The sequence below is a fragment of the Acinonyx jubatus genome, chromosome C1 (assembly GCF_027475565.1).
Source record: "Acinonyx jubatus isolate Ajub_Pintada_27869175 chromosome C1, VMU_Ajub_asm_v1.0, whole genome shotgun sequence".
NCBI lineage: Eukaryota > Metazoa > Chordata > Mammalia > Carnivora > Felidae > Acinonyx > Acinonyx jubatus.
In genome coordinates, this window is record NC_069381.1 from 213,116,845 (window position 1) to 213,141,490 (window position 24,646).

General features: G+C 54.8%; 1 protein-coding gene across 5 annotated transcripts in view; it reads left to right on the forward strand.

Annotated features, from left to right (window-relative positions):
- Nucleotides 1–270: 270 nt before the first annotated feature.
- AGAP1 (ArfGAP with GTPase domain, ankyrin repeat and PH domain 1) overlaps nucleotides 271–24,646 on the forward strand; it is a 541,118-nt gene continuing 516,742 nt past the window's right edge. For 2 of the 5 annotated variants that reach the window (XM_053215995.1, XM_053215999.1), the window contains exon 1: nucleotides 274–479. In XM_053215995.1, the coding sequence (XP_053071970.1) occupies nucleotides 317–479 (163 nt within the window). In that variant the 5' untranslated portion in view covers nucleotides 274–316. Of the gene's footprint in view, nucleotides 480–824; nucleotides 3,656–24,646 lie in introns of those variants that run through there. The other 3 variants (XM_053215993.1, XM_053215994.1, XM_053215997.1) reach the window with 3 other exon arrangements.

Consider the following 24,646-nt stretch of genomic DNA (forward strand, 5'->3'; position numbering starts at 1 on the left):
GCGCAGGAAGGCGCCCGAGCGAGCCTCCTCCGGGGCCGGCCGCGCCCGCCGCGGCGCGCTCCATGGGGGCCCGCTGACCCGGGGCGCCGGGGCCCCGCTCGCTCGCCGGCCGCGCGTCCCGGCCATGAACTGAGTCCGCGGGCCGGCCCCGCGCCTGCTCCGCCCGCTCCTTTCTTCTCGCGCCTCCTCCGCCCGCCGCCGGCGGGCCCGGCTCCCCGGGGGCTGCGGCGCCCCGGGCTCGGCGGCCCGCGGGCCCCGGGGCGCGGAGCGGCGGCGGCGGCGGGGGGCGCGCGGCTCCGGGCGCGGCGCCTGCACCATGAACTACCAGCAGCAGCTGGCCAACTCGGCTGCCATCCGGGCCGAGATCCAGCGCTTCGAGTCGGTCCACCCCAACATCTACTCCATCTACGAGCTGCTGGAGCGCGTGGAGGAGCCGGTGCTGCAGAACCAGATCCGGGAGCACGTCATCGCCATCGAAGGTGAGGGCCGGGCCGCCGCGGGGCTTCTGGAGAGCGCGGGGGAGCGGGCGCCCCCGGCGCGGCGGGGTGCGCGCGCGCGCGTGTGTGCGTGCGTGTGTACACACGCGCCGGGCCGTGGCACGCGGCTGCCCCTGCTTCCTGTCCTGCAAGGCCGGGAGACGGCCGGGGGGGAGGCCGAGGGCGCCGCCAGCTCGGCCGGGGAGGCTGGACCGGCGGCGTTCATTTGATAATGGGCAGCGGAGTCTCTCCTGTGTGAACGTGGCTCGGTGCTGCCGCGTCCTGGGCCGCCCTAGTGACCCGACCGATGCCGGGGCGGGGGGTGGGGGTGGGGGAAGGCAGCCGGAGGGGTTGGTGCCACCGGACCCGTGGCAGGTTACCGGGCCAGGGCCGAGCGTCTTTGCTAGACGCTGGAGACGTTTTTAAAGTGCTGCTGGGCTGGGGGTTCTGGCCCGCGTGTTTAGTTGGGGCCAGGCCGCCCCCTTCCTGTCTTTGCCCCACTCAGGGGCCCTGTGCAGGCCGTCAAATGGAGCCCTTGCAGACAGCCAGCCCGGGTGGCAGGCTGTGTCACATCCAGGAGCGTGTCCACCTGCCTCTGTGCAAAGGCTGGTCTCCATAGAGTGTTTTCTCCCAAAAGTCTTGGGTCGTATTAGAAGAGGAGCCCTACCAGAAGCACAGGGGGGGTCCCTCAGTCTCTGGGTTTCACTTTCACATGTCCGGAAGGCCCTTTACTCTTCCCGCTGGTCGAGGGTGGCTACAGGAGAGGTGCGGAGCTCTGCCTCTCCTGGGCCTGTGTTCTCTGGGGATTAGGGATGGCTTTTATTTCTCCGATACTAGGCTTCAGGATTGTCTCCTTGCCCTGTCCGTTTTGGTCTGGCCGAGATCCACCTGGGGGACGAGGTGGGCAGTCAGTGTGGAGTTCTGCCCCAGCCACGCTCAGTCAGCATGATTTCCCCCTCCGTTGGCCAGAGATGGTACAAGGCCTGCAGGGTGGGCAGCGGTACTGACTGTCGTAACCAAAGGCCACTGGGGCCGCTGTTGAGGAACACTGAGAATGTTCCAAGGCCTGGCAGGAGATTGTCCAAAAGCCTGGCTGCAGGCAGTCACCCAGCTCCCCTCCATCTGTGAGGGCATCGACCACAGGAAGGCTTTGCTTTGGCATCGTGCATTCTGTGCAACTGGCCCCAGAGTGTCTTGCTTTGACGCTTGGCCAGTTAGATGGGGAGGGTGGATGTGGTGCTGACCTTCTTGGCATTTGGCAGCCCCACGGACTTGAACAGTGCCCCGGCCGGGCTGCTGATTGGCCAGCTATGTCCGTAGGGGACTCCGTAATTCACTGGGAGGATCTGAGCAGTGCTCCAGCCTTGTGTGGGACCTGGCTGTCAGACCACACGGCCGCCTTGTTGGCGATGTAAGTAAGATGTTTCCAGATTCCTCGAGAGGTAGACTCTCCAGTGTGCCTCCGACAGGATTTGTGGGTGGCCGTGGGACCCGCATGCACCTGCCGATGGCCTGGGTGATACTGCATGAAGGTTCCTCTAGAGCCGGAGCCCTGGCTCTGTGGTGGTCAAAGTGAGAGAGGCACTCACTGGGCCTGTTTCCCCGGTTTCTCTGCAGCTCTCTGGCTGCATCCACAGAAGTCTGATGAAACATGATGAAAGCTCGAGACAAGGATTGAATGCACCTGACCGAGAGCACCTAGTGGCTGTGCAGAGACCTCTAGCTGAGTGATTCATGACGCCTCGTTTTCATTTCTCATTCTTGAAGCCAAGCTCTGGGGTCTCAAGCACTCCCAGCAAAGCATCCTGACTTTCTAGCAAGAGGATGTGGTTACATTTTTCTTTTCGCTTCTTTCTCTCTTAAAAAAAAAAAAAAAAAATCACGTGGTTCCTAGATGGTGGTTTTTGGTAGCTTGCTTTGGTACCATTACCAGGTGACAAGTTAAGCCCCTTCTTGGCTGGAATCTTTGTCATTTCTAATAAGGTTCAGAATCAGTGAACGAATCCTAGTTGGGGCTTTGATGTTGCTGTTATTTTTCTGTTAGAAAAAGGAATGTCTGTTTTGCATTTGGCTGTGAACGGAGCTTAGGAACCATTCAAATGCTCTTCTGTTCTTTGCCTTGTTATCAGCAATGATACCACCTTTCATTTGTATAGAACTTTAGCAGAAATACTCTTGCATTTGTAATCTCATTGTGCGGCCCCGCAGCAACCCCGTGAGAATGTGGGGCAGCTTCATTATCTTCCTGTGGTAAAGGATGGCCGTTCAAGGAGGGATAATTTGACTGAGGTCATTCAGTCTGGTCTGAACCAAAGGATCATTTGAATGGAGAGCCTTGGTCTATAGCCTCCCAAAGCACCTTCCACTGCCCCTTCTCACGGAAGGCCAGTCCGTTTGCGATAATGGCACGGTCTCCTGCTCTGTGCCAGTTTTAAGGTACGGTTGTGATTTATGTCTGTGCTCTTAGTGTTTTGGAAGTGGAGGGGATTGCTCAATTCTGGCAGGGCGACATTTTTTGCTATGCAAAGAACACTGTGCAGAAACACTTTTGTGTAGTTGTGCAGGGCTTGGGTTACTCGCTCTTACTGAAACCAAGAGCACTGCCACGGGGCCCAGAGACAACAGCTGTTTGCAGGAGCCCCGTGCTGTAAGGGAGCAGGTGCCTGGAGCGGCGGAGTTAACTCAGAACATACACGGATCTGCCCTGCCTGAGAGCCTTGCGGGTTAGGGTGATACAGTGGCAAAGTGTACATGTCTTTCTGAATTTTAAAATAGAGCCACTTCCCATCAGGAAAGTATGTGTACATCATAGCAGATAGTTTAAAAATCGTTTGTCCCGCCAAACGGAAAACAGTCTGCATCTCAGAGACCATCCAGCTAGGCCTACCCCCACCCCAACCCCTGTGTGTACGTACACAACATTGGATTCATAATGTCAGAGCTTCCTGGTGAACGTATTGGGAGCACTTTCCACTGTTACGAGAAACTTTGGAGAGACAGTTTCTTGGAGTGATAATCCAGCACTTGGCTGTGCCATCATTTATTTAAAAATTTCCTGCTTTTTTTTTTTCTTTTCTTTTTGGCGTTTTCAGGAATTTTTGCTGTTGGCGTGAGGACTGGCCTTGTCAAAGGGAATGATGTGTAGCTAATGTCCATTCAAAGCTCATTTCAAAGTGATCGTAAGTGGGTCTGGATTGGAAAAGTGTCTCAGTGATGGGCTGAATTGCACGATCTCATTTGAAAGAGCTCACCAAGATTCCCCAATAAGAATGTGTCTGTGACCCTGTTTGTGGGCATGGGAAATGTGATTCTGTTTTTGTTTTAAAATATTACCTTGTCCAGAAAAAAAAGTATTTTTTTCCAATTTTCACTTCAGACTCAGATTTATTTTTTCTCCCAGATCTCTGGCTTTTAGGGAAGCATGGCTGTTTTTCACATTTACCGGATCAGATCTGCGGGGTTCCCCACAGGGGTGTGGCGTGCTCTGAAACGCGGCTTGTAGCCTGGGTATTCTCCACACCCGGAAATGAGTCCGGAACTGCTCCTTCCAGGGTGGACAACCTGTTGGGTTCCCGCCTCGGGTTCTCCTTTAGAAAGTGTGTTGGGTTGACAGGGCCGAGGTAAATGAGCCAGCTGCCTTCCTTGTTAAATAAAACTTGTCCTTCTCTTAGGGATAATGCGTCTTTCAGCATCGCACGTTGTGATTCAGCCTGCCAGCGGCCGAGCTGTGGTGGGGAATGACAACACACAGGCTCATTGAGCTGGGCCAGCGCTTGGGCCCCCCACCACCCTTACCAGGTGGCAGATTAGGGGGAACCAGGCTCCCCACTGGCCCTGCCGCTGGTTTGTGTGGCTTCCTCTTGAAGGCTTCGGAGAGGCACAGTGGCCTGGTCCTTACCCGCAGAGCTCTGCTCCGGTGAGGGCGCTTTGACAGAAGGCTTCAAGGCCCGAGCCCCAGCAAGGGGGGGACCTGAGAAGTTGGGGCGAGGGACCACTTAATCCCATGGCCCAGCGGCATTGCCGAGCATCTGTGCACAGCAGAGTGCGACGTGCTTCCCCCATATCATCTCCCATCATGCTGTTGGTGATCCCATGATGCCACCCCTGAGGTCCCGAAAGGGTCGGAAGCTTGCCCCAGAGAGTTGACCTGGGTTGGTGTGACCTCCGCTGGCTCCGTAGCGCCTTGTGAGTTGGAGATAGAGGTCCTGGTTCTTGATGGTTTCTGCGGGCTGTATGTGCAAACCGTCCCACGTCCGTGTTCCCTTCGCCCAAGACGAGAAGGGTTTGAGATGCTGCACGTGGCTGCAAGTATTACGTTCTCTGCAGCCTTGCTTACCTCGGCAGAACTTGTAAGAGTTGCTTTCCATGCAGAAGATTATTTAATCTGGTTGTTGCATACTTACGTGGCTGCGGAACAAATACCTTCTTCCTGCCTTGGATGAGTGTAATTTTTCTCTGCCAGTATGGACTGTATTCAAAATGTTTCAAGTTTAATCAAAGGGTGCAGGTATGGGGCCTTTTAGTTATTGATACAAATGTTGCGGTTTCTTCCTTAAAAATAGTTCTCCCTCCACAGGCTGGCGGTTCTGGCTTCCAGGTTAAATTTCCTACCTTACCAGCATCTAAGTCCTCCCCAATCCAGGCATCCCTCCCGACCTCTCCCAGGCAGAACTCAGGCCCCCTGCTTCGTGTCCCCGGCTTCCTTTGGCTCAGCTCCAGCCCGAAGGACTGGGAGCGTTTCGAGGGCAGAAATAAGGTCCTGTTCATTTTTTTTTTTTTTTTTTTTTTTTTTAAATCTCCTCAGTGATTCAGGATGCCCAGGGGTTGCTTGCCAGAGGGGCTAACATTGTCTCTGGAGTTTGGGTCTTTTTGCCCGTCATTGGTTGTATGAATGGCACTTATCCTCTGGCAGAAGTGGAAGGTGTTTGGAAACCTGCTGCAGGAGTACAGATGTTAGGGCCGGGCACCTTTTGGATCCGACGGGGTTTGGCTTGGGTGGAAATGAGTCCAGCTACATGTGGTGTCTGGGGGCGGAAGTGAGCTTTCCTCAGTGTGCGGAGGGAAAGGGAAGGATCTGCTTGCTGAATCCTAACACTTTTTCAGCCAGGCTCTCCAGAAAACGGTGGTGTTTCTTTACGTTGGGTGTGAGCGAAGGTCAGACGTAGGCAGCTGACTTACAACGTAGCGTCTTCATTATAACACGGAGAGCCGCCTGGTTCTCCAAGCCGAACGTGTGAATTACATGGAGGGCTTGGGAAAGCAGATTGCTGGCCCCCAGCCCCTGAGTTTCTAATTCTCTAGGTCTGGAGTGGGGCCCAGCGAGTTTCCAGAGGCTGCCCGTGCTGCTGGTGCAGGGACCGCACTTTGAGAAGCGTCACTGTGGATGGAAAAGCTCCAGCGGAAGGGGCATGTTCTTTGGGCCCTGCTCTCCAAGGCTCGTCTTTGCAGGCTGCAGGTGAGGGGAGGGCCAGCTGCCGGGAGTTGCTTAGGGCCACAGAACTTAAACCTAGTGGAGGGAGGAGGGATGTAAAGCCGGTTCCGAATGAATTGACGTCGATGTCCGCACTACCTCCTCGATGAGGACTGAGCGCCCTGTGAAGGGAGTGGTTGGATGGGTGGGATGGACGTCATCAAGGGGATCCTGCAGGGAGTTAGGACCACGGATGTCCCATGTCCTTTAAGTCCTAGTCTGCTGTTCTGTGGACCTTCCTTCCTGTCTTCTCGGAGATTGTTGATATTTAGCGTGCGTGCCCTCCGGTGTGTGATGTATTTAGAGGGGTTCCTCATTATTCCCTTGTTCTGATAATTTGGCAGATGATGCGTTTTGGTGTCGCTGGTTTGGAGCTACAAGAACATTTCAGGGACAGAGGAGAGCTGTGTGTTATTAGCAGCTTGCGGCGGGGGGCGGGGGGGGGGGGAGGGCTGTCAGGGAGCCTGAAGGAAGTGACTCAGAAGCAAGAAGCAGCCCCAGTGGCTGCAGGAACCTTTGCAACAGAACGCGTGGCCCTGTTACGACCACTGTGTTTTTTTGTCCCAAAGCAGGCTCTTTATTTTCTTAAGACTAAAATCCCTTAGTTTGCATCCTTTTTTCCTGTGTCCCCCGCAGGTGTTTATAGTTTGCGAGTCTCGCTCTGGCTTGTTTTAACTACTGATTTGATCTTGTCTCGTGTTTCTCAACATTCAAACAAACCCGCGTCCCCCAGCCCCCTTCTCCCGACACCGCAGATCCTTTGAATCCTTTGCTCTAAGTGATTGAGTTTGGCAAAGCGGATCAGGCTTAGTTATTTTTAAAATCCAGGGTTCGGGGGTTCTGATCTGGTGCTTAGCTGCATAATTCCTTCCCTTTGTTAAGTACCTTTCTCTGAGACGCAAAATGCACTGTGCAGATATTAATCTCCAATCTGTGCAGCATCTGTTATTTTTGTGCAGGGTATGGGGGCAAGGCTCTGCATGTGCAGTGGCGCTGGACCCCCTTCTTCTGGGAGCTCCGTGCCCCTGAGGGGCTGACGGGGATTTTTGGTTCTTCTAACAGTGCGGGAAGCCTGCTTGCAGGGCTGTGTGTGGAGTGACTTACCCAAGATACAGCGATGACCCATCCAGAGACAGGGCAGTTTGGGCCCAGTCCCTCCACCTCCCTGGGCTCCTGCTCACAGCTGATCAAGGCCAGAAGGGGGTGTTTTGGTTGCCTCTGGGGCTTGTGCGGGAGGGAGAGCAAATCCCCCCCCCCTCCCCCACCCCCAGCCAGAAGAGGTTGTTAATGGACCCTTTGAATAACCAGCCCAAGAGCTTGTCTGTGTGCGAGGTCAGAACATTTTCCATGAAGAGCAGACTAAATATAGGCTCGAGGGTGGGGACCAGGGCCCAAGAGGGGGCTGTCATTGCTTAGATATTGTTTCTTCCACTGGTAATCAGAACTTGCCACCAGCCCGGAACAGGTGGCCACCCTAAGCTGTCTGGGAACAGATTGGTGTTTTTGTTTAACCAGGGGCTCATTTGCAAATTTCACACTTCTCCCGCTGTTTGATGGGGATTGTCTTTTTTTGGGCTGCAGTGTTGGAGTATTTGTACAGTGTTTCTACACAAGCAACTGTCTCCTCTTTAAAACTGCTCATGCCGTCTGGTTGTCATTAGCATCGTGGTTAGAAGCTGCTTTTTATTTTTCATTTTTTAAGGGTGGGAAACACTTTTCATGGTTCTGGGAGAAGAATTCCAAATAATTACCGGCCATGTTCACAAGCGATTTATGTTTGGTCTTAGAAATGTCAACATTCAGCAGGCTTTCGCAAATAGAACCATATTGATTTCCAGCTTAGGACACAGCCTCACCAAAGCTACCATTACCTTATTCTCAGATAATAGTCTTCAAGGGAGAGTAGCATCTTTAGGAAGTAAGTTTAGTTGAAATTCAATGAGTTTCACTTGAAAAGGGACGTACCAACAGTATCGGGGAAAGGAAGAAGTTAGTTAGAAAGTTTTGTTTTGTTTTTTTTAATCAGTGCCTTCAACCAAATAAGACCCAACTTAGCTTCCTAACGGGCTTTTTACTCCTGAAATACAAGCCCAGAAGCATGCTGTCTGTGTGAGGGTGGTCGGTGGTCCTCAGCAAGATTTGGTAATGTAGGTAAGCTAGTTACTTGCTAGCTTTTGTACTGAAACATAAATTGATTTGGAGACAGCCGATGGCCCTGAGGTTCAGCTGTTTGTGTTTCCAGTTGTCCTTTTCTGTGGGGGAGAGCTGGCGTATTTTCCAGGGAGGGCACTTCCGTAAGCCTGCCTGCCCACCCTTTGTTGTTGTTTTTAAGGATCTGGGGTGCTGCTGTGAGCCGTGATTCCGTCTCCTGTTCTAACAAGGCCCCTGGTAGCTCAGGCTGGTGAACCTGATTTCAGACAAACAAACAAGAGCATTGTTTTAATTTCGGCATCAACAGGCAAGTCTGGGGCTCTGATTTCCCACGTGCTATTATTATTTCAAGTTTGGGATTGCCGGGATTGAGACCACTTCAAACTCCCTAATTTTTTTGAACTCTTTATTTTATTTTTTTACATAGCACGTAAATACAGAAAGACGCCCGAGTCATAAGGGAGGAAGTTTTCACAAACTGACCATATGTGTGTAACCCGCATTCAGATCAAGAACCAGAAGGTGGTCGGCAAGGCAAGACCTATCTGTGTTGCGTGTAGTTAAAGGTCGCCTTTGTTTTTTTAGTCTGTTCTACCATTGATAGGCATTTGCGTAGTTTCCTACTTTCTGCTGGTACAACAGTGCCTCTGTGCACATTCTCGTGCCTGACTTTTGGTTCCTGTCAGGTGCCTGGGAGTGGAGAGCTGTGTCGTGTTACCTGCTCTCTCTGGTTGGACACAGCCAATCATGAAACCACTCTATCTGGTGGGCAGCCCCTATCTGGAGAGACCTTTCATTGCTGTTCAGAGTTCATTACATGACACTCAGGTGGCTTAGGTGCTGCATTCGTCCTTTGATTTTTGTTCTTTCCATTGTTTGTTCATAAACAAATGTTTAAGTGGCTAGTAAATTTCCGGCACTGTCTTAGACTTCCGGATTTTCTACGAACTGTTAAATCCTTGTGAGTTGAATAATTACAGCTCTGTAAATGGGGAGCTGCCTGAGTGAAATCCTTCACCAGGAAGTACTTTTCTTTAAAACGTGAATGGTACAACTCCCCTGAGACCAGAACGGGCCCCTTTCAGCTCTCGCTGGCTCTCGGCAAATTAGTAATCAGTTGGGGTACTCTATCCCGCCGATCCCAGATCCCAGCCTGGCCAGCACTGGTCTCCCCACATCCATCCTGGGTTTTAGATAACCCTTGGATCTGTGGTGGCATTTGAAAGGAAACTCATTTTCTACTCTGGGCCTGAACTGTTCTGTGGTCTTATAGTTACGTATTAGCACTACTCAGTTTCTGTTGTTTGTAGCAATTATGTGCAAGGCAGGAAACAAACAAAAGCTAAGTGTTGCCAACGGTGCTACTCTCAAGGGGTTATTTGTTCATTCTGCTGCGTCCTGGAACTGCCCATCTCCCTCCACAGAGGCCCGCTGAGGCCATACCTGGTAGCTCATAAGCGTGGAAGTGTGTGAGCTTCTCCAGTGGCCTCACAGAGCAAATGTTTACTTTGAGGGATGGGGGTGGGAGGGCTCTGTTTATCTTCCCTGTTTAGCGTGGGAAGTGGCTAGTGTGAGAAACAGTAGGCACAAGATTTTATTGAGCACCTACACGGTGGCAAAGGGGAATTTTTTAATTTCAGGTGTGCAGATGTGTGGGACCTGAGCCTTCTCCCGGCACACGCCAGATCTCGCTCAGGAGGCCACAGGGATGCAACCTGAGATCACGGGCAGCTGTGGGCAGCGTCGGGGAAGGGAGGGCTGCCTCCCAGGGGATGGGATTAAACCCAACCTGGAAGCCGGGTAGGAATCAGGCACCGGAGGGCTTTCCGGCCGGTGGGTAAGAGGACTGAGACATCTGCACTGAATCCTCAGCCTCCAGAGAATCGAGGAGGCCAGGATGAGGGAGAAGAGCCTTACAAGCCCCAGAGAGCAGGTCGAGAGCACTTTGGGCAGTGGGAGACCACCGGTGATGGATTTCTGCGTGGGGAGGGCAGTGCTGTGACGCTCAGCGGCGGCCGTGCAGCCTGGAAGCTGTGTTGGCCGCTGCAGTCGCTGCGGTCGTGGGGAATGGCAGGGAGGGCTCGAGACTGGGAACCGCCTCCCGGCCCTTGTGGCGGAGGGTGGGGGTCTGGGCGGGAAGGTGGGGACACGGAGACCAGGTCCGTGGGATGCTTATGGAGGTGCAGGCCCGAAGCCGTGTGGGAGCCTCAGGATGGGGGGAGGGGGGGGCGAGAGACTGGGATTCGATCCTGGGAACGTGTGGTGGGGATTCCATCTTTCGATGTCCTGAGGTTTGGGCGGGGGAGGTGCTTGGCCACGCGTGGCAGGTACCCAGGGTTTGTGGAAGAGGACCCTGTCCCTGTGGGGTTGGTCTGCATATGTCGGTCAGGAATCGCCCCGCCTGTGGGTCGGGCCCAGAGGCGGGCATCCGGGGTGCATCCCGGCCCCTCCCTCCTCCGCAGACTCTTGGATGGGGGTCCGAGGCACCTGCACGTGAGCCCCCTGGGAGCGTGGCTGTTGTGCCTCTCTGTCCAGGAGCTGAACCGGTGCACACGGGGACTTCTGTGATCGAGCTGTGGCTCACAGAGCCTGGACTGTGGTGGCCCTTGAGGCCCTGCTCGTCCCGCCGGTGGCCTCCTGGCCGGCGGTGCCTTTCTCAGAGTGGATACTTGAGTGATGCTTGAGGGATGTGTCCGCCCGTAGCTACGTCTGACTATTTGTTCATGCGCATACCAAGCGTATGTCTGTGTCTATCTGTTGGGTGTCGGTGAGTTTCACTCAATGGCTTGAATCCATAGACCCGTGGAGCCGGGTGCCAGGACTACAGAGGGGAATGGGCCATTTGCCGTGCGTAGACCGGGCAGGCGTGTGCTTTGGCCCGGGTGCGTAGTGGGCTAGGCGACCTAAAGGGGGCGCCGTGAAGAGGCCTAGGGGCTCCCAGAGGGTGCCCTGCTGGAGCCCCAGAAGGTGGGAAGCTGATGACATGAGGGAGGGGGTCGTTGACAGACACGCGTCATCTCGTGTCAGCAGGAGGCCTTGGAAAACTCTCATCTTTGCCGGAAGGAATCTCACGGTCTTGCCACAGAAGAGTCAGGTTCCAATTTTTTCACTTAGGAAATTTGAGTTTTGAGGGGCCTGGGTGGCTTAGCTTAAGCGTCTGATTCTTGATTGCAGCCCGGAGATTCATGATCTCACGGTTCCTGGGTTTGAGCCCCACGTCGGGCTCCGTGCCGACAGTGTGGAGCCTACTTGGGATTCTCTCTCTCCCTCTCGCGCTCTGCCCCTTCCCTGCCCACATGCTCGCTCTCTCTCCCTCCCCTCCCCCACTTTCTCCCTCTAAATAAATCTTTAAAAGAAATGTTTAAGAAGTCATTAAAAAAAGGGAAAATTTCAGTTTTACCAATGTTTCTCAATTTGTGTTTGTCCTCATGCTGGGGGGTAAAATGAAAAGGTTACTTAATCTCATTTTGCCCATCATCTAAATCTAGGGTTTTTTTCCCTGCTTCAGACTCCCCAGGCCCCACACTGTTTCCCTAGACCCCCAGCTTGCCTGGAGAGGCTTGGGTGCTGCTGAAATCCTGGCCAGGTGTGTTTTGTGCATCTCCCCACAAGTCTCTGGGGCCCCACCTGGAGGCCAGGTGAGGTCCGGATGTGCTGGCAGTGCAGCTCCTCTTGAAAGTGGTTCAGAATTCCAGACTCAGACGTGAGAACCCGTGTTCTAGCATCCCACCGTCTGCTCCTGATGGCATGTCGGCTGTGGGGCACCCAGATTTTTCATTTCACAGACTGCCTGCTTGGGATGAAAGAATCCCAGAGTGCTGTGGTCTTCCTCGTCTGGGGAGATCGGCACCCCCCGACTTGTTGAGATTAATTTCAGGGCTCTTTGTGTTGAGCTGCTCGTGGAGTTGACAGACCATCACCCCAGACGCACCCTCTTCTGGGGTCTGCTTAGGGAGGGGGATATGCCACTAGCCTAGGGTCTGGGATTCATACGAACAAGGCGTTTTGCTACTAAGAGATGAAATTTGTGGCTTAACCACAGCCCTGGGAGGCTCTCTTTTCCCCACTGTTTTGTGATGAACAGTTGGAAATGCACAGAAGAGTTGAAGGAACGTGTAGAGGGAGCTGCTCTGTTCTCACTGCCCTGCTTCTCTGCTCTGAAGTGTTGTATCTCTCTCTATCCATCCAGAGGGTTGCTGTCTAGCTCTTTCTATAGAATGCAGAGTTTTCCAAGGCTGGGCCGACTAGGGCTAGGAATCCAAAGGATTTGTAGAAACAGTGCCAGGCAGGGTGTCGTGGTGTCAGGTTCCAGGCTTAGTGTCGGCACAGTGGGGTCAAGGCCCTTACTAAGTGTGGGTCCCACATACGGGGTGGTCTCATTCTGCAGGGGAAGTCAGTTTCACTTGTGCTTTGGAAGGACAGCTTTTTGTTGTGTTAATCTTGATTCAGTTTATTTCTTTAAGGTTATGTGTGTGTGTGTGAGAGAGAGAGAGAGAGAGAGAGAGAGAGAGAGAGAGAGAGGAGGAGAGAGAGAATCCCAAGCAGGCTGCATGCTGTCAACACGGAGCCTGATGTGGGGCTCGAACTCACGATCTGTGAGATCATGACCTGAGCCGAAACCGAGTCAGATACTTACCCAACTGAGCCACCCGGGCACCCCAGTCTTGACTCAGTTTAGATGTGAACCCAAAAGGAGACTTTGAATTGAACTCTGAGTTGAGTTCTGCAGCTCGATGTGTGTGTTCGGGAGGGCAGCCCCTCCTCCGGCCTCAGTGGTTTTGCAGGGGTGGGAGGGTGGCTCAAAGGACTGTGGTTTTCGACGTGGCCGATGTATTGATGTGCAAGACAGGCGTTTTCTTGCTTAACTGGTTTATACTGCGGCCACTTCCCTGGAAATCGAATGATGTCATAGCGGATCACAGCCATGGTGACTGTGGCCTGTAAGGCCTGGGGATCTAAGGCCCCCACCTCAGTGACTTGCCATGGAATTCTTGGCAAATACGCGTCCCTTTGGGCCTGAGTTTCAGAATCCATACGATTGAACTTTGATCTCAGGCTTCCTCCTGTCTCTGGAGTGGCTGCTGAGGCCTCATCCGTGACTCATCGTCCCCCAAAATGACCGGGTCTGGTGGAGGGGGGAGGTGGGGATGAAGGGTGGGGAGGAGATGGTCCGACGAGGCCAGCCTGCCCTAGGGCCTTGTGTTGAATGGTCTCATCCGAGTATCCCTCCTCCAGCAAACTCCCAGTGAGATTCCACTCAGGAGAGTAATACCCAGCAAAGGGAAGGAAACACACTGTGGTGTGTGTGTGGAACCCATGGAGCACATGGAGGGACAAGCACTAGTGTGCCTCGTGTAACAGGGGTACGTCTGCTGAAGGCTTCTGACACCTAGGCGCGTGCCAGGGTGAGCGGATGGAACCTCACGGGTACTGACTCCAGTGTTCCGAGGTCCCCTGGTCCCCATACTTAGGGTAGAAAGCAGGTGTGCGGCCGTCTGACCTGGTGATAGTACGTCAAGGTCGTCACGAGCACATGGTAAATGTTGCAGGTGCGATGAATGAGTCTATTACGTGCCCGACTTACATGGCAGGTTTTCAGGCACATCCGAGAAGTCTAATTAAGCCCTCCATCACCTCCCTGGCTCATGAGTTTCAGGGAGCAGCCTCCAGAATTGGAGTCATCCTGGCCCTGAGTTGGGAGCTGAATTACAGTGTGATCCCTGTCTTTGCCATGTTAATTGCAGTTTTCGTTACAGAACCTGATTGGCCCCAAATTCCTGTTCTCCAGAGTGGACGCCAACGGGGCGTGTCTTCTGAGTTGTCCGCAAGCCGTGACCTCACAGGGGCTGATAGTCGGTGGCTTCCTCCTCATCTGCCCCCTGCAGTGCTGTCCACATCCTGCCCAGAGCTGGCCCAGACCCCGCGGCCTTGGACCCTGCGGCCGTGGACCCCGCGGCCTTGGGGGTGTTGAGTCAGCAGATTCCTTCCAGATCCTCTTGCAAGGCTCCATCACAGCCCTCTGCTGCCGCGTGCGTGTCGCCGAGTCCCCTCGGGGCCGGCCCGGCTTCTGCCGGCCGGTCGGACTCCACTCTCCTCTTCTCAGGACTTCAGCATCCCTGCTCACAGCCCCTGCCTTGGTTTCCACGCCAGATTTCTGTTCGAATGGGCCCCTGCGTCCAAAATCTCTAGCCGGACCCTGGCTTCGGTTTCCATTTTTGTCACAGTCATGTGTTTAGCGCGAGCAGGCTTTGAGCTGAGGGGGATTTATGGCAGACCCTGTCTAGGTTGTCACCTCTTTGTCACTCAATGAGGGGAGGGTCGAGTTTCTGAAGAAAGGGTGGTGGCTCTGAGTGCCCCTCCCTCTCTCACAATTACCCCCTGGCCCCCCGCAGTGGGAAAAGCTTGACTTTTGAATGTGTCCTCTGCTGTGAGCCAGGGAAACTTGGGTTCTTCCGGTTCAGTTTGTGAAAGAACGTTCTAGTCTCATTCGTGGGTTTTCATGGTGGAAGACGTTTCCAGAAGACTTGCCTCGTCCGTTTCATCGGGTAGTTTCCTAACGGGCAGCCCAGATTCTCCTTACTGCTTGCTCCCCTCCTGGTACCAAAAAGCCTCTTGTTTCTGAGGCTTTATCTTAAAGGCCACTTTGCAGGGATGAAGGGACGTCTGCCTTTTCCACCCATGTGTAGACAGACCCCCTGTTCATCCCTCCCTCTTCTCCTTTGTGTGGTGTGTGTGTGTGTGTGAATGCATGAGGGAGTCTTCCCCCGTTTTATCCTGAGAACAACCTTGGCCACCTCACCAGTGGCTTGTTCGCAGGAAGGGTGGGCGGTGGAGAAGTGTGTGGACGGTCTACACTGGGGTGTACGTCTCCTCCCACTAGAGCACAGTTCCCCACCCTGTTGCAACCACATGTTGCTCCTGAAAACAGTCCCTGCCTGAGAATTCTTTAGGAAGATACCACGTAAAGCTAATTGCGGTGAACTTTTCCAGAAACTTGTGTTTGGAAGGTCCGTTTTCCATGGTTACTGTTGCCTTGGCTCTTGTTACATAAGTCCTGTTAGATCCTGGGGTTTCTGGAGCTTGGGTTCCAGTATTTAAAAAACATGACTTAAACCTTAGCGATCATGATACTGCCTTTTTGGGGCTTTCTGGACATAAAAACAGGAATCGTAATCAGAAACCTGAGTTTATTTTGACCAAGAGTTTCTCTGTTGGTTTGAAAACATGCCCCTGGGAACACTCCTCAGTGGAAGCTGTCAGGGGCTGCGTCCACGTGAGCAGGGCCACCGAGCCTCGAGGCCACCGACGCAAGCCGGGCACTTAGACTTGTTTTCCCCAACCCAGATCCACGCTGGCCAGTTCCCCCCCACGCTCCACGGAGATGGGGAGCCAGGGGCTGCTGGGCAGGGGGTTGCACGGACAGGACGTTAGACTGAGGCCCCAGCCGGCCGCCGATGGAATCTGCTAGAGTGTGTTTTCCTGGTATTTGCTCTACGAGCGTTCTGATCTCGGGTAGGTTCTGTCTAGGCTTTTCCCTGAGCTCGAGGGAACCCTCGGCTGCAACAGCCTCTTGCTGATTCTTTGTCCCTAGAGCCCCAGGCAGCCAGGTCCTACTGGGCTGGGCCAACTCTTGGAGCCGGGCTCTTCCCCAGAACTTCCTGCTCTCTCGTCCGGGGATCAGCTGGCGGTCACTCGTGGCCGGTTTCCACGCCGAGCTTGTGTACCTGGGAGGCCCCAAGCGAAGCGAGCAGCTGCTGGGAATCGGGCAGGCGGTCGGTTGACGGCCGGTCACGAGCCGTGCGGTGTGCCAGGCCGGGCACCGGTGCCGACTGGCCGAGCAGCCTCTGCACCCTCCTCCCCTGGCGGTTCCGTTCCAGACGTCAGCTCCCGTTCGTTTTTAGGAAGAGGAGACCTGAACGGCCGTTTACCGCCGGGGGGAGGCTCGCACGGCCGAGGCCGCTGCGGGGGTCCGGGTCTCCCCGCAACCTGGGCACAGCTCTGCGCCGGCAGCCAGGCGGGCGGCTCATGGGTTTGCCTTGTAAATGACACCGTTGCCTGGAGGCGTCTCTGACAGCTGCTCCCGCTCCGGATTCCAGAAATTTCTATGAAGCATTTCACGACCGCTCTCCCAGCTCCTTCCTCTTCTTCACTTAATAAAACCCGCAATAATAGCTCCAGCTGTTTAGTGAACGTGAGCCGTGCCCGGGACCCTGTGATCAGCGTTTAAACCTGCTTTGTGTCATTTTATCCAGGTCCCCCTGGGGACAGAGGTGGTAGAACCCCCATTTTACAGGTCAAGAGCCTGAGGCCTTGAGTGTAAAGCCAGGCCCAAATGCACCCACGCCCTGGAGCTGGCCGACTTAGGATTTGAACTCGCGAGTCACGGTCGTGGTGTGCTGATGAAACAGAGCGGAAACCTCTCAGATCAGCCCCACCCAGGTCTGCAGGGGCACAGGGGGCCTCCCCCTTCGTGGACCGTCTTGCAGGTTCCAGTTTGTGATTCGAAGCTCACATTCCCACCTCGCCTTTTAATCACTACTGAGGTGGTGAAGAAGGGAGCAGGCGCTGGGTCACTTCTACTCCCTTGCTGAGGTTTGGGGGTGCCCGGGCACTGGCTGGCCGTTTTGATTGCTGGAGGAGGAGCACGATGGCAGAGCTGGCTGCCTGCAGTGACAGGTTCGCCGCCTGGGACAGGGACGATTTCCAGATGGCGTCCGTTGACACTTCACCCGAGCTCAGAAAATCTGCAGCACCTTTAATCTGGGTGGGTTGGAAGTAACGGCTCTTAAATGTAAGCCACTCGAATTAGGTGACATTTTAATAATGGAGATGCTAGCACGCAGTTAATTTTTAACATGTATAAATAGAAGCTGCTTTTCCTCTGGGCTATAATTAGCATAATAGGCAGAATTGATACCCTGAGAATCCAAGGGATTTGCTTGAGGTCACACAGAGTTAGGTGGCTGAGCTGGCGGGACCGAACCCAGCGGGACCGTTTTCACGGGGCAGCAGAGCTGGGCACGGGATTTGCTTTCCACCACAGGTGTGGGTCCGGTGGGTCAGACGGCCCCACCTCTCTTCCACATCGGGGCCCGGGCTGCAGAGCGAGCAGGGACTCACCCGGGTCGTGCGGTGGGTGGGTGGGTGGGTGGTTGACTTTCCAGGATGGTGTCCTCCGATTGCCGTCCGGGGCTGGCGATGGTCTGGATTCTTGCCATGATCCGGGCCTGACTCCCCGCACCGTCCGTGCAGGGAGCCGACCGCAGTGTCCTGCCCGGGCCGCGGGCTCCTGAGGGGCGGTGGGGACTCGCGCCGGGTGATTGGGAAGTCCGGGCCCCCCCTGTCCTTTCCGGCCCAGCAGCAGTGCAGTTTCCTGAGGGTACCCCCCCCCCCCCCCACCCCGGCCGGACGGTCCGCACGAGCTGAGGCAGGACGCCTGCCCTCACGTGATGGAACGTTTCCCGCACTTTCTGTCAAAACCGCACAGCAGTGCTCTTTCTGCACACGTTTCCGTCAGCAATTTCAGAGACTTAAGATTTACGTGAGAGACACCGCACGAATCTGAAGTTGACAGTTTTGACGAGTTTTGACAGACACACCCGCGAAACCACAATCAGGATATTGAACACGTGCGTCACCCCACTTAATTGCCTGTTCCCCTTCGCGACCCGTCCCTTTCTCTGCCCCCGTCTGCTTGCACCGGAGTGCTTTCTGGCCTTCTGGGTGAGTTCGCGTTTTCTGGAATTTAAGAGAAATGAAATCACGTGGTAACAGACCCCTTCTGTGCTGACTGCATTCACACACGGTGGTGATTTTGAGATTTGATCGGCTTGCTGGGAGCGTCAGAAGTGTGTTCCTTTTCATTGCTGACTAGGATTCCGTTATGTGGGTTTCCTGCAGTTCATCTTCTGATGGACGCTGATTGTGGTGGTTGCAGGGTTTGGCTTTTGCAGATACAGCGCCGTGAACATCCGCGTTCAGTTCATGTGCGCACATGTTTTCGTGTCCCTTGGTCAGTACCTGGGACTGGCGTGGTAGGTGTATATGTAAATTTGTTCTTTATTAGGAAAAAAATTTTTAAGTTTGTTTTGAGCCAAGACAGCACGAGTGGGGGAGGGGCAGAGGGAGAGGGAGGGAGAGAGTCCCAAGCAGGCTCCGTGCTGCCAGCACAGAGCCTGACTCCGGGCTTGAACTCATGAAACCTCCAGATCATGACCTGAGCTGAAACCGGGAATCATACGCTCAACCAGCTGAGTGGCCCGGGTGCTCCGGGTGTATATCTGACTTCTAAAGAACCAGCCGACTTTTCCAAATCTGTTGTTTAATCTCATGCTCCCACCCACAGGGTGGGGGTCCCCACTTAGGGTGTAGGCTCAGCAGGCTCCTGGCAGTGACTGCTTGGGGGTAGCACCTGTCCTTCAGGGGGAGGATGCGTCGTCTGCGTGTCGTGGGCGTGTCTTGTACTAACGCCAGATGTGGGGGTGAGGCCGAGGTGGGGAAGAGGCAGAGTGGGAAACGGGAGGACGCCCCACGGAGAGGAACTGTGACCATACTCGTTTCATGTTCGTAAAAATCAGACCCATCTGGGTGCTTATAGGAGATTAAAAATTAAAAGCATCTGGGCAGAGTCCACGAGCTGGCTTGTAGGTGCCTCCATAGCACACACGAGGCACAGGCGATGGGGTGAGGCGGGCGGAAGGCTCGGGCAGACATCGACGGTCCGGTCCCCACCCTCTGCATCACGCTGAGAGCCCCCGGCCTCAGTTTCCCTGCTTGGTTCCCGGTGCTTCTTAGGAAGGGGGCAACTTTGCAATGTTTGGGGAAGTTTTGAATTGTCACAACTTTGGAGAAGAGTGTTAGTGGCATCTGGTGGGTGGCGACCAGGGATGCAGCACAGTGCCCAGGGCGGCCCTGCCTCCCAGCCTCTCATCTGCATGCAGAGCTCTGAGCTGGCCCGGTCCCCCACCTAGCATACACCGCAGGTGTGTGTACCTGTGTGCACCCTGGGACCCAGTACTTCTCCACGAGGAAGGAAGACGGGAGGGCGAGGTGAGGGGTTGTGCAAGCCTCTGTCTGCTCCTTGTCCCCAACGTTTTCTAGGAAACTGTCCCCCCCCCCCCCCCCCCCCCCGTGGGGATGTGACTTTCTCTCCCCTCCCAAAAATGCCACCCAGCTCTTTATGACTAACTGCCTGGCAGCCTGAGCTCAGGGTCAGGACAAGTTAACGAACTTCTTTGTTGATTAACCTTTGCTTGGCTCAGGGAAATTACTCACTTGTTCTCTGGCCAAAGAGTAAACCTGGAAACTTCTGTCTGTAAGTCTTTTTCGACAGCTCCACATTCTGGAGAGTTTCTTTCTTTTATTTATAGGAGGGGAGAGAACCCTGTGTGACTTCCTCCTGTAGTAGATTTTGCTCCTACAGAGGTTTTTTTTCACCAAAGTGCTCGTGGTGGGGTTCGGTGTAGGGGTGGGAGATGACGGTCAGTGTCCCTGTCGCTTCCTGCCCTGATGCCACATCAGCAGGACGCTGGAGAGCCACCTTTTATCTTGGTGTGTGGGGAGTTTGGGCATGTTTACCTTTTCGGGGGAGGATATACCAAGGATGAGGGGTGATTTCCTGGACGTGGCAATGAGAAAATAGCACGTGCAGGCCAGACCTCTGGGCCGGACATACGCCCTGGCTCACCGCGGCCCCGCGTGCTCAGCAGCTCCCGTGTCCCCTGAGAGCTGTGGGCTTCTGTGCCAGCCGGGGAACCTGCCCCTTGCCTCCGCTTCCAGGAATTAAGATGCCTGAGTGCAGATGTCATTCTCTCAGGTGCCTCTGGAGGTTACGAGGAAAGCGTGCCATCCTGGCTGGCCGGGGCCCCCCGTGCTGGCTTGTGGGTTGTCGAGGTGGGCGTGCCTTGGCCTGCATGGGGCGCTCCTCGGGGTGAACTTCACTTCTCTCCAGGTCTCGTCTGTAGTTGATGGGCCTCGCGGTGCTTCTCTGGCTCAGGTGTGGCTTCCCTACGGGCTTCTCTCGACACCACGGTGTCTTAAAGGTTCGAGATCGTGAGTTTGGAAGACGTCTTCACGTCCCCGCGTTCCCTTCGGTGCGTCCGAGGGCGCCATGTGCTGCCGCCTGCCAGCTCGTGAGGCTGGCCCCGTGTCCGCCCCCGCACACCCGTGCCGCCAGGGAGGCCGTTTTTAGTTAAAAAGCCAGAAGGTGCCACCACATACAGCCCTCTCCCGCCCTGCACGTCAGACCTTCTAGAGGACTGTTGAGCTCTTCCAAATAAATACTGATTTTCTAGGGGTGCCTGGGTGGCTGAGTCGGTTGAGCATCCGACTTCGGCTTAGGTCGTGATCTCAGGTTCATGAGTTCAAGCCCCTGTGTCGGGCTCTGTGCTGAAAGCTCAAAGCCTAGAGCCTGCTTCAGATTCTGTGTCTCCCTGCCTCTCTCTCTCTTCCCCTCCCTGCTCACACTCTGTTTCTCTTAAACATTAAAATAAAAAAATCACTTTAAATAAAACAACGATTCTGTAGCCTTTCAGGGTTTAACAGTGTGAAGACCCCCAGGATTCTCTCGAGACGCTTTATGCTCAGCCTTACATGTTGTGCGTGGTCCCCTGCATTGTGTGTGCGTGTGTGTGCATGCGTGAGATGAGCGTGTTTGTATTTACAGGATCCAGCACAGGCCATCCCGTTGGGACATGGGGTCCGGCACAGGCCATCCCGTCAGGTCACGGGGTCCGTCACAGGCCATCCCGTCAGGTCACGGGGTCCGTCACAGGCCATCCTGTCGGGACACGGGGTCCGGCACAGGCCATCCCGTCAGGTCTCACCTCCTGTGCCAGCACGTCTGCTCAGCGGGCTCAGATGTCCCAGGATGTTGATGGGTAATTCGTGTTGCATAGCTTGGCTCTCCCGTAAATAGATTCCAAAACACATCCGGCCAGGCCTTGCCCTGCTCAAAGCCTCTAATGGCTCAAGGAAGTCGGAATTCCTTGACCTCACCCCTCACCCTCTGAGAACAAGTCATGGGGTAAATAAAGACAACGGAGTTACTTTGTTTAGCACCCGGGGCCCTTTGCCTGGGCCTGCCTGGTCTTGCCCGTCCCTGGGGGCACGTCACTTCCAGCTGTCCCTCGGGGCCCCGTCGTCCACCTCGGGTTCCAGATGATCCACATCCTGGCTCCAGGCATTCTTCTCTTCTCCTGACCCGGCTGACACCTGCACTGCCCAGGTCAAGTGCCACTGCTCCCCGAGGTCATTCAGGAGGCTCCCGACACCAGTGCCAGGCGTGTGGCCTGTGCACCTGGTCTAATCGTGGGGTGACCCGTCCTTCCCCAGCAAGGGCTCAGAGAGCTCTGGGACTGTGGTCTTGGGACTGGGCCCCAGGGTCTCATCCAGGGCCTGCGGTGCGGGTGGTGAGAGCTCCTTGGAGCCTGACCGCCTGAGAGCAGAAGGACCGCGAAGGCCTTGTCCCTTGGCTGAGTCCACGGATGGCAACGAGGAGCATGCCTGATGTGTGGCGCACATATTCTCGTACTCAGATGTCCCAGAGGAGGGGCCGCCCACGGTCATAGTGATGAGTCGGCGAGCCTGTTTGTCCGTAGCTGCCATTTTGGGAATTGTCTTCAGATTGAAGGCGCTAAAAAAAGTTCCTAAATGTAGGCAGTGTTTGCCCTAAGCGGATAGTCTTTGCTGTTTAAGAACGGAATTTGCTTCCTCTTTATGCTGGAGGGCACGGCAAGTTGGTCTGTTTGGGTCCTTGGTTGAAAACGTCAGAACCCCATTCTGGCTAATGCAAGCCGATGTGGAATTTACCAGAAGGGTGTGGGGGGTGAGCCAGCATGGGAGGCCAGCCTGGGAAGCAGGCCTGGGGATGGACTGGGCCCGGATCCACTGGCGGGGTCCAGGGAGCAGGCACAAGTCGCTGCGTCTGGGACGCCACACTTGTCTTCCTGTTCCTGGACAGAATCAGCCACCTCTTGGCCACCTTGATTGACAGCCCCACCGGGATGGGAGCAGAGGGGCCGGGCAGGCCCACAGACGCCGCCGTTGGAGAAGCTGTGTCCAGAAGCCGGCGTGGATCCTGAGCAGGCGGGGACCGCGCCCACGCCGTCCTGTCAGCAGGGAGATGCTCGCCGGGGGTCGCCGGCGTGATTTCAGGCATCTGCTCAAGTCCACCACTTCCTCGTGATTCCATGTGGAAAATTCCGTGGAGCCGAACACTTTGTGCTTTTCAAAGAGAATGGGAGGGGCTCCTGGGTGGCTTTTGACACGGATGCTGATCTTTAACATGCACGTACATCACAGGCCAACTCACTGGTGGCTTCAAACATTTTGAATGATTGCTTGCAAATAGGACAGAAATTAAACCTACAGGGAGCTGGGACAATGCCGGAGGACAGGGTGGCCTTTTAAGCCTTCGTGCAAGTGAGGTACTTCGTAGAGCGGGGGTGGCCTGGTGATACCAGGTGTGGGGAGACATGTGGACCGGTCGTCCTGTGGGCCGTGACAGGTGGCTGGGGCCGCTGCTCACGCCGACCGGGCGGCTCCCGCGGGCGCGCACTTGGCCGCGCTTCCTTCCTCTCCAGACCTCGTGGCTCTAGCCTCTGGTCTTCCCTGCCCTAGGGGACACCCACTTACGTGCGCGCTGCGCAGGGCTGGGTGCCCTGTGGAAGGAGCGCCTTTCCCGAGTGTTCTCTGCTCCCGGATCTGGAAACAAAAGAGGGATGCTGTGTGCTTTTCATCTCTCAACCTCGGGAATCTTCTGTATGAACCTTCCCTGTGGCAGTTCTGCGTCTCCACCGTAGATACTACTGGTCGAGGGACAGCGCAGGTCTCCTGGTGCTGCTTTCTAACTGTGTGCCTCGGGGAGGTCTCTGGACTTCTGAGCCTCAGTGTCATCCTGCTTTCCTCGGGGGACATGAGTATACGTGCGTGGCACCCGGGGTGTCTGGTCCGTGCTGCCACTCTTCCTGGCTGACCTCCCTCCACCTGGCCTCTCCTCACACCCGCGGACACTCGGACAGTTGTCTGTCTGGTGGGTGCACATTCATTTGGCTCCCCTGGGAGACTTGAGGTCATGTCCCTAGCATGGGGGTCAGTGGTGTGGATGCCTGGCTTGGGGATGCGTGCTGTGTAGGGCTGTCCTCCTCCCGCGGGGTCGCCACGGTGGGATCCACCCTCATCATGTGATTGACCCAGAAGTTAGCCATGAGACTGCTGTTGATGGATAGGATCCTGCAGGGTCAGATCTGAGTGTCTGGGGACGCTGTGGGGGATGGGAAGGGCTCAGTGTCTGTGTCAGTCTGCAGGGCTTTCCCGACAAACTGTCACAGCCTGGCAGGCTTAAGCAGCAGACGTTTACTGTCTCAGGGTTTAGAGGCTGGAAGGCTGAGTTCAAGGTGTCCCCTAGTGTGGTTTCTCCTGAGGCCTCTCTCCTTGGCTTATGGATGGACACCTTCTCCCTGTGTCCTCGCGTGGCCTTCTCTGTGTGTGTGCGTCCCTCGTGTCTCTGTTGTCTTAGAAGGGCACCAGTCTTCTCGGACGAGAGCCTCACCCTTATGACCTCATTTAACCTGAGTCGCCTCCTTAAAGGCCATGCCTGCAGGTACAGCCACATGGGCAGTTTGGGCTTCAACATGGAATTGGGGGAGCGTAGTTTAGTCCCTAACAGTGTCTGCCCCTGCCCCTGCCTTTCCTGTATCACTTGGTGATACAGCGTGACGGGTGCTTCATTATTCACTCTGATCGGGGCTTTGATTTCAGCCCTGTCGGATCCTTTCAGTGCGGGTGTAGGTCAGCCATGGGCTTCCAAAGTGAACAGAAGCAAGGAGCAGCGAATTTCCAGATGCAAACGGAACTATTTACTTCCTGTCTTTATTATAATTTATTCTTATAATATTTATACTTATTTTATTATTTATTTACTTATAAATGTTTATTTTTGAGAGAGAGCACGAGAGAGGGAGAGACAGAGAATCCCAAGCAGGTTCCCAGCTGTCAGCACGGAGCCCAACTTGGGCCTCGAACTCCCGAACTGTGAGATCATGACCTGAGCCGAAATTAAGAGTCCGACACTTAACCAACTGAGCCACCCGGGTGCCCCAGTAATATCTTTATTTATTTTATATATTTAATTGTGTTTATGTGATATGTATATTTTGATATCTTTGTTATTTTAATTGAGGTTGTTTTTACTGGGACAATGTAAGAGCCATTAGGTTATTATGTTATGAAGATTTGAAAGAATGTGTGTTTAGATCAGAGCAATGTTTAAAGGTATAAAACAGATTGTGAAAAAAATTATAAAATGTGGCTAATGACACATGGGGTGAGGCCTCAGTTAGGACTGCCTCTGGCTGTGCCCACAGAGCCTCCTTGCCCCAGCAGGGAGGGGAGGAGTGGCCGACTCAGTCAGGGCTCTAACCCTGCAGTCCCCTGGCCTTGAGCTTGGCCCAGAAGGAATGTCCAGGCAGAGGGAAGGGGGTGGACCATCTTCCTCTCGCCTGAAGACCGCAGTGTGGCCACACTCTGTTTTGCAGCTGTGTTCTGTAAT